The following is a 9744-nucleotide window of genomic DNA, read 5'->3' on the forward strand; positions in this document are numbered from 1 at the left end:
GGCGCTGGCCGGCCGGGAGGGGGGCGCGCCCCCTGTCGGGCCGGGGGTGGCGCAGGGGGCGGGGCAGGGCGGCGGCGCCGGCTCGGCAGGGCGCAGGGCGGGGGCGCACGGGGGGCGGCCGCGCGTGACGTCGCGCCGGCTGGGCGTTATCAGCGGTGGGGTCCGGCCGGGCCCCCTGCGCCTTGCTCTTCCGCGCTGCCGGCCGCTCCAGCCGGCCGGGGTCATGAAGCCGAGTGCGGCGGGCGCGGCGCGGGGCGAGAAAGGCGAGGTGGACACGGAGCGGCAGCGCACCCGCGAGCGGCAGGAGGCCACGCTGGCCGGGCTGGCGGAGCTGGACTTCCTGCGCCAGCGCCAGGAGCTGCTGGTCCGGGGCGCCCTGCGCGGCGGCCCCGCAGCCCGCGCCGGGGAACTGCTGCCGGGGGAGGCGCCGCCGCGGAGCCGCTTGGAGGAGAAGTTCCTGGAGGAGAACATCTTGCTGCTGCGGAAGCAGCTGGTAGGTCGCGCGGCCGTGGGCAGCGCCGTCCCTGCCGCGGGCCCCGCAGGTGGGTCGGGACGCGCCCGCGGCTGGAGAGCCATCCCTCTGCCTGGCGGACGCCCACGCGCGACCGCGAGCGCCCGCTTTGTGTGGCGGAGTGCAGGCCGGTAGCCGCGCGCCACTGCCCCGCGCGGCCTCTACTCTGGCGGCCTCCGTTCCGAGCGCTGCCCTGCTGGCGGAGATCCGCGGCCCCCAGTGGAGAGCCAGCCCATCTCCAGGGCTCTCCGAGGGCGTCTCCTTCTCCTGAGGGGGACAAAGCCAGGAGGGGGCTTGTGGCGACCGTGACCTTCTGACCCCACGGCTTGCGAGGGCCCTTGCGTGGGCGCTCCTGCTCGCCGGCGTGGGCCCGAGAGGCGCCGCGCGCGGACCCAGTCCTTTGTGGGCGGCCGTGGGGAGGGTGGTGAGGCGGGGAGCGCCCGGGCCGCTGACCCCTGTGGTCCTGATGGCTGCCGTGGGCCGTGGAGGTGGGCATGAAGACCACTCCTATTGGGAGCGGTGGTCTTGCTGGGCTAGTCAGCGATTCCCTCCTTCTGGGCCGACTTAGTTAAAAGGCGCGAGGACTTTGGGTCTTGCCATCCTGAGAATGGCGGCAGCGCTCTACTTTGGTCACCTCAAAATGTAGCTTAGCGAACAGCAAAGAGATCCTTATCTGACTGTGATGCTGTCTGAAACTACAGACACACGCTAGGTGATGGTCCTGTGAGAGCAGAGTAGTGATGCCGTGTGCTATTTGTCATGCGTTTCTTGGGTTACTACTTTCCAGATGATTAGTTGTTTAGAGCATTAAAGTCCCTTTTCTTTGGTTCATTTTTTTCTGGAGAAACTCAAATGTTAGCAAGCAAGCATATGGTTTACGTCAGCCTTTTAAACCGAAGGACAGACGAGAGGAGTGGATACTCGTGCATCTGTTTGTAAGGATGTAAGTGTGGTTCGTGCAGTAGGTCTTTCTTGGCGTTTTACAGTGTTTCTTTGGTAACAGGCCAGATTTGCATGTAACACTGATTGGAGCCTGTTCTTTCTGGTTATGCCTGATCCTACACGTTTTTTTTTTTTTTTTTTTTTTTTTTTGCATTATCTTGTACAATACCACCTTTCAGTGTTTGTGATTCTCAAGATGTGAATGGCTTAGTCCTCCTGTCCTTTGAAGGGGAGGGGAGCAGGACAGTGCGTCGAGAGAATTCTTGTCCAGTCGGTGTTTATGGCATTACTTTCAATTGCAGACTTGGCGGCCCTGATTTGAACCAGATGCCGAGTTCTTTTGCCTTTGCAGCGGCAGGAAGCACTAGGTGGCGGTGTAACTTAGCACAACCAGTCCGTCAGCTTTGGAAACTTTTGGAAACTCGAGCTGAGTTCAAATCGTGATGGGCTTTCCCTGGAGGGTTTTGGATTCTGCCAGTTTACATTATCGTACATTATCGTACTTGGCACCAGCTATTAGCATTGGTGTCTCACTTTCAAAGGCCCTAAGACTGATTAAACCCCACAAAGCAACTAATAAAACACAAATCTCTGCAGGCCAAGACATCTGGCCAGAAAACCTCACCTAAGTAAGATTATAGTGTATGTAGGAAATCTGTTATGCTAACATCAAATTTGAAAGTCTACTAAGAAGTATTTTTTTTTTAAAGCTGGCCACACACTGAATGATTTAAAGTCTCTGTAGTTTATTTGCTGTGATCTATAAAGTCACAGTTTGTATACATTAGGTAAAATTGAAAGAAGTAGTTTTTAAAAAATAAGGACACTATCACCACAGAATGAAAGAAAGAATTAAAGATAGGATATATCTTTTTGTGTGTGTGTGTACCAGGAATTGAACTCAGGAATTTGTGCTTGCTGGGGCAGGCACTGTGCTACTGAGCTATATCCCCAGCCCAAGACAGGCTATATCTTGAAATTCTTGGAATTTAAAAAATATATATAATTATGAAGTTTTAAAAAAAATTTTTAACATTAGCATGATTTTTTTTTTTTTTTTTTTGAGACAGGGTCTCTCGTAGCTCGGGCAGCCTTGAACTCATGTTGTAGCCTACGCTGATCTCGAACTCACAACAATCCTCCTGCCTTAGCCTCCCTGAGTTCGGGGATTACAGGCATGAGCCACCACACTCCGCCTAGCATATGATTTGTTTAAGGAACTTTTTTTTTTTCTTTCTGATAGTGCGGATCAAACTCACAATCTCATAATGTGCCAGGCAAGTGCTTAAGGTGTTGAGCTTAAATCCCCAGCCCCTCTTGGAGTTTTTTTTAAAAACTGGGAATGAAACTCAGGACCTTGCCAGACAGTTGCTTGTGCTGCTGAGCTACATTCTCTGACTCCTTAGAGTTTTTCTTTCCTTCAGGTTATGTAGTAAAATTTTGGTTTTGGAAGGGTCAGTGACTGTTAGATGGGTAATTTGATTTTTTAAATTTATTTTTATTTTTATTTTTTAGATAGGTAATTTGAGTATTTAGAACAGACTTGGTGATTGTCACAAAATGTCTTCATTTTTCCTTTCCCTGTTTGTCTTAATCAGAATTGTTTGAGGAGAAGAGATGCTGGTTTGTTGAATCAGTTGCAAGAACTGGACAAGCAGATCAGTGACCTGAGACTGGATGTAGAAAAGACGTCTGGAGAGCGCCTGGAGACTGACAGCCGGCCCAGCTCTGGTGAGAGCCCAGTCTGCTGATGGGTGGCTCCCTGTGGTTGGCATTTCCAGACCTGCAAAGGGCAGTGGGCTTTGTAATGCAGAGAGGATTTTAAAAAGCAGTCTGCTCTTCATTTGCATGAAATAAGGTCAGACAACAAAATTTGTAATAGTGAGATATTTTAGACTGGAGTCTCCTGGGTTTAAGAAATACAAGTTTCTTTTGATTTCTGGAGGAGCAGACCTCCTTTGAAACTTGAGAAAGTCAGAACTGGGCTAGAAAATTAGTCACACTTCAACTTCCTGAGACTATTGCAAAAGGTTTTTTTTTAAACCATTTGGCTCCTTAGATTTGTCTTTGTCTTAAAGTTATAAACATTCATGATAAAGATGAGGCTCTTTCACGTCTAAGTTCCTTTCTTACACGTAACCTAAAGGTTGGAAGAAGGTAAATTTAAAGGTGAGAGTAACTTTAAAGTTACTCATGGTTATGTGCTTTGACTCTTATAAAGAGTTTTTGATGTAAAACCATAAAATCAAGACTGTAAAATTTAGTGAAAGAAAATTTGCCTCCAAAAACCCAAAACAAAATCATCTACCTAGAAAGTTTACCTGTCTTTCAAGTGTAAATGTGTATTACTCCTTGACATTATCTTAATTCTAGCTGTCTTTATTTGTAGGGTTTTATGAACTGAGTGATGGGGCTTCAGGATCCCTTTCTAATTCCTCTAACTCGGTATTCAGTGAGTGCTTATCCAGTTGTCATTCCAGCACCTGCTTTTGCAGCCCCCTGGAGGCAACTTTGACTATCTCAGATGGTTGCCCCAAAGCTGCAGGTAAGAATTTTTTAGCATTGACAGAAATGTTCATTGGGATGGGTCAAGGGCCCTTACCTAGTTTTAGTGCCTTTTACTGATGGAAAATAAAGCTCTTCAGAACTGCAGTTGGTGCTGTGGTTACATCTAGAACCCATAGTTTGATCTAAAAGAATATCTGTAATGAATCCAGTGTCTTTGGGTGCCATTTGGCTTTATGTTCTGATAGCAGCAAGACACTATAACCTTGGAAATAGTGTCCCAATTATAATTCTTAAGCTCTCTTTTTGAGCCTTTGCTATTAGTTTTGCTTCTTTACATTTTTGGGGGTTCGTAGGGTCTTGTACTAATAAGTACACTAAGAACATGTTCTACTACTGAGCTGTAATCCCCACTACTAAGCAACATCCTACTGCCTCAGTTTTCTTTTGAAAATCATTCTCAAACTGTCCCCCCCCTTTTTTTAGCATTTAAAGCCACTATACCCATTAAGTTAAATATTTCCATCAGTGCCCCTCCATATTTACCAGAATACACTACCATGATGGGATCCTTCTAGTCCTCATGCCATAATTCTCCATTTGAGCACTGTATTCCAGGGAGAAGTAAAGATACCACTGGTGAAAGAATTTCCACGTTTCTGCTACGTGGCATACAGCACTATGTGCTCGCCAAACATTTATCTTCCTCTGAGTCCCTCCAGTAGTTCTTTAGGGTACATGTGTAAACTCTATTTTATGTGTCAAAATTGAGGCTAAACAAGGTCATTTAGGGCTGTGTAGCTTCAGAGTAGCAGTAGGATTTATTTAAGCTCCTGTGTTGTACTGCAAGGTCCATGTTTTTCTGCTACCACTAGGAAATTCAGAAATTATATTCAACCATCTTGTATAATAGAGGAGGAATTTTGGTTTACAAACCTTTGTTAGAACTTAACTGCTTAATGGTATTTACCACTGAAACTCAGGACTCCTTCATTAGTCCTGTCATACCGTGATTGCTTGGAAAAGCAGAAAAATATGGAGATTAGAGCTCTTGTAAGTGTAGGCACAAGTCAGTATACCTGTGGTTTACACTTTGGTATAAAGCTGAATGCTTTCATCCAGGCAAGGCCAATGTAACACTGAACATTTGAGGTTGCTGGTTGGTGTCTATATCTGTATAATGTGTGTTGTCAGCGGTGATCATTTGGAGAAATAGAACTTTGTTATCTAGGGTGTCTGGGCCTCAAGTTCATTCATAATTGTACCCCTTCACTCTGCAGATCTGGTTTCAAAGGGAAATTTTATAAACCCATTAAAAGCACTTTGGTACAGGTTTTTCTTGAGCCCTAGTTCTCCCAAGGGTCACATCTTCACATAATTGAAACAGTTGGTCTGGGCCCTGGAATCTGGTCTGTTTTGTTCAATTCTAAATATGGAAGAGGGATAAATGATTGGTAGACAAAGGTGACTATGTGAGGCAAAGATAGTAGTTACGTGGTTGGGGAGTAGGGATGAGGCAGGGTGTTAGGATATTAGAGAGATTTCCTTGTCTTGGAACAAGCTGTTGCTTGGGCTTGAACAGGTAGAACATGGCATTTTGGTTTTCTTAGTCTTTTCTTTAAAAATCGTCTTTGGGGTCAGTGTTTTTGCCCAAGACTGATAATTACTGAGCTCAAGACAGTTTCCCTTAAACAACTGACATAAAACCTGGCACACAGGGGTATGAATTTTTGCATGAATAAACAATTATGGAGGATAAATTAGTGATGAACTCAATTTTTATTTTCTCTGGTAAATGAAGGTCATTAAAAGGATTTGATAATATCACTAAGGTAAGAGATCAAAATCACTTAAGAAAGTTTCTTTTTTTTTTGAATTGAATTCAGTACCTTGTTTTTGCCAGGCAGGCACTTGTACCACAGAGGAATGCCCCTGGCCTGTTTTTATCTTTTTGAGACAGGGTTTCACTATGCAGTTCAGACTAGCCTTGAATTCGCTATGTAGCCTAGGTTGCCTTGAACTCACAATGATCTTCCTGCCTTAGTGTATCAAGTGCTGGAATTTCAGGTGTGCACCACATTTAGCCTGACACCTACATTTTTTTGACATGTGAAATTTATCCGTTAATACTACTCAATTTTAAAAACTTAAGAAATCTTACATTAAAATACTTGGCTTTTTAAAGTGTAATCATGGAAAATATACTGTAATTATTTAAACTTTAATAGTTGTATTGAAATTTGATGTTTCCCTGAGCTTTCAATTGATAAGTTATATTTGAACATATGTCATTAGGAATCAGGATCAAAAATGAAGTTCACAGAATGTATGTTATCCAAAGCATTTAAAAAGAAGCCAAGAATAGAACATAGAGGGAAGAGTAGACTAGACAATGACTCATTTTTTCCTTTTGGCATTCTCTGTCTAACCATGCATTTGTTTTAATAAAAACTGGCCAGAGTTAAACTGGTGCTAACTGATTTCTTCAGAGTGTACCTCTGCATATTTTACAAATCTCACAGGATGAGGGAATATAAAAAAGGCTGCTGTGAAGATCAGGGCTCAGGAGTAATGTGCTGTTCTCCCTCCACACTATAATTTATTTTGTTGGATCTTATTGCAGATCTGAACCCGAAGTATCAGTGTGATCTGGTGTCTAAAAACGGGAATGATGTCTATCGCTATCCCAGCCCACTGCATGCTGTGGCTTTGCAGAGCCCAATGTTTCTCCTTTGTCTGGCTGGCACTTCTCTCAGGGAAGAGGAGCAGCTTGAAAACCAGGCCAGTGACCTTTGCAGTGGATCTGAACTGGACACCACCAAAACAAATGGTTCCTTACCATCCCCAAGCAGTCTGTGGCCTGTGTCCTATCCTGCATCCAGTAAGAAAATGGATGGCTACATTCTGAGCCTGGTCCAGAAAAAAACACATCTTGTCAGGACCAACAAACCCAGGACCAGTGTGAATGTGGACCTCACGAAAGGGCTTTTGAGGAACGGGAGCCTGTGTGTCCGGGCCGCTGGCAGCAGTGGCTCCCAGGCCAGCAGTATAAACCTGAAGAATTCAAAGCTGGTGTGTTTCCCTTCTGGTGGAATGCCCTCTCTGGACAGTGCAACCTTCTCCCCTGTGAAGCAGCAGTCAAAGGAAACCAAGGCGGAATTGGAAGGCAAGAGACTGCTAGTGTCTGAGGGCTGGTTAGCAGGTGCAGCCTTGGAGCTCCCAAGCAAGCATCTCCCCCAAAATGTCAAGGCAGCCTCCCAGGAACAGGCTTGGTGTTCTGCCACCACTGGCGCAGGTGAGTCCTTTAAAGAAAGTTGTCAGATTTCAGGTGCTACTCCAAAAGAGAGCCTAGACCGTGGCCCTGGGCTCCTGCAAGAGCACAAAGGTGTGCAAACCCTGAAAAAGGTGGCTCAGAAAAGCAGCCTGCAGCCTTCTCAGGCTCCCGCACCTCCCCCACTGTTGCCTGCAGCCTTCACGGTAGACGAGAGGCCAGCCTTAGACTTCAAAAGCGAGGGCTCTTCCTCGCAAAGCCTCGAGGAAGGACACCTGGTCAAGGCACAGTTCATCCCGGGGCCGCAGCCAGGAGCCAGGCTCCACCGAGGCCACCGGAACCCGGGTGGCACGCGAAGCTCCACTCTGAAGCATCGTGGCCAGGGGCTGGAGAGTGGCCTGCCCACGGTCAGGGAGAAAACTCGGGTGGCTAGCAAGAAATGTCGCTTCCCCGATGACTTGGATACAAATAAGAAACTCAAGAGAGCCACTTATAAGGTCCGGAAGGGTGGAGGTGGGGGCCCTGAGGGTCTCCACGGCAGGCCCCCGAGCGCTGGCAGCCATAGGGCAGGAAACAAGGCACACGGCCACGGACGGGAGGCGGTGGTGGCCAAACTGAAGCACAAACGAACTGATTACCGGCGGTGGAAGTCTTCAGCGGAGATCTCCTACGAGGAGGCCCTGCGGAGGGCCCGTAGGGGTCGCCTTGAGCACGTGGGCGTGTACCCTGTACCCATGCCTCTGCCCCATGCCAGTCCCTACGCCTACGCCGCCAGCGACTCGGAGTACTCTGCTGAGTGCGAGTCCCTCTTCCACTCCACTGTGGTGGACACCAGCGAGGATGAACAGAGCAACTACACTACGAACTGCTTCGGTGACAGCGAGTCCAGTGTGAGCGAGGGCGAGTTCGTGGGTGAGAGCACCACCACCAGCGACTCAGAAGAGAGCGGGGGCCTAATTTGGTCCCAGTTCGTCCAGACGCTCCCAATTCAGACGGTGGCAACGCAGAACCCGAGAACCTTTGTGAAAATTAAGGCCTCGCATACGCTTAAGAAGAAAATCCTCCGCTTTCGGTCTGGCTCTTTAAAGCTGATGACAACGGTTTGAGTATCATTGGTGTGCAGAGTATCTTTCCCCTTAGTTTCTGACAAAAGGAAAAAGAAAGTGGTGTCTTAGTTTTTGTGTAACACTTTAATGAAATACTTTTATTAAGGTAAAACCAAGGTAAATTATGTCTCCTGTGTATAGACCCTAGTGCCTTTAATGGAAAGTAAAGGATGTATAGATAGTTAGAAGTAAATACTGAGATTGTAATGGTGCTAGTGAATGAATTGTGTGCGCTCAGCTGATTTTTATTTTAAATTTTTGGAGCATCTAGAAAGGTACAGGTTTTGACATTTAAATTTTAATGGAATTCAGATATTTAGCTCCCAAGGTCAGATGGAATTTTTAGGACGTTTGTCCCTTGATTCTTCAGGGCAGACAGTGCCTCTGCAAGGACTTACTGTGGAGGAGCGTTGCATACAGTTGTGGGAAGTGGGCCTGCGAGGCAGTTGTTTTCTATGCCTTTTTATACTATGGTCTGCATTTCTCCTGTCTTCCTCAATCTGTTTTCTTCTGGGAACTGTTCTGTTTAATGAACTCAGAGCTTGTAGACTGCATCCTAAATCCAGAGATGGCAATCTGGATAGGGACACTGGTAGTAGTACCTTCAAAGGACTCAGAGAACCTTTTGCCACAGTTGGTGCCTGGGCTCTGGTTACTGTAGCCTTTTCTTGGGCCATATATCCAGTATTTTTGATGCCTTTTTTTCCTCTCTTAATTTGTAGCAAATACAGTAATTTGTCCCTTGGAGGACTTGCCTTTGGGATAAAATTTTGGTACTCTGGTACAGAGAAATTCACTGTACACGAAATAACTTTTGGGCATGATTCCAGGCCCAGAATTGCTTGCTGAGCACTGTGCAACCTAAGCATTGGCCTGAACAGTAGTGCAATCCAGTCCAGATTGGACCACTGACCTTATCTGGAAGGGCTTTAAAAAATTTTCTTTTGGCAATCAGTGTTGTATAAAATTGCTCTTTTTATATCAATATATGCATGTTTTGTGCATGAATATTTGTTTTGATATTCCTGTTGTTAAATTACTGTATGATATAAGTGGTATGTGTTTTTACATATATCATTATGTAAATTTAATATAACACATATACCATAATAAACAGTTTGTTTTACTGCTGTTCAGTTTGTTATTTGGGTATAAAACCAGATGTTTGCATCTTGTGCTGATTTTTGGTATTGTGAGATTTATGTTAGAGCCAGTGTTAGAATATTATTTGCAATTATTAAGACAAGTTTTGGTGGTCTTGGAATGGATAGTGAGTAAATTAGGTTGGAAAAGCAAGCCACTTATTTAGAATGGTAAGTTACATTAAAATTTAAGATGAATTTTATAGCTGTCTTTTAAGGAAAGCATTTCTAAGAAAAATCTTGTCTTTTATGAAATGTAAAAACATG

General features: G+C 45.8%; 1 protein-coding gene across 1 annotated transcript; it reads left to right on the forward strand.

Moving 5' to 3' along the window:
• Nucleotides 1-102: 102 nt before the first annotated feature.
• Dact1 (dishevelled binding antagonist of beta catenin 1) lies at nucleotides 103-9466 on the forward strand. The gene is made up of 4 exons (XM_063241533.1): nucleotides 103-493; nucleotides 3052-3184; nucleotides 3843-3998; nucleotides 6582-9466. Exons 1-4 carry the CDS (start codon nucleotides 224-226, stop codon nucleotides 8333-8335), a joined length of 2313 nt encoding a protein of 770 aa, XP_063097603.1. The 5' UTR covers nucleotides 103-223; the 3' UTR covers nucleotides 8336-9466.
• Nucleotides 9467-9744: the final 278 nt, after the last annotated feature.

This window comes from Cavia porcellus, unplaced genomic scaffold (genome assembly GCF_034190915.1).
Source record: "Cavia porcellus strain 051 isolate PalLab524CR breed Dunkin Hartley unplaced genomic scaffold, mCavPor4.1 scaffold_31, whole genome shotgun sequence".
In the NCBI taxonomy this organism is placed as follows: Eukaryota; Metazoa; Chordata; class Mammalia; order Rodentia; family Caviidae; genus Cavia; species Cavia porcellus.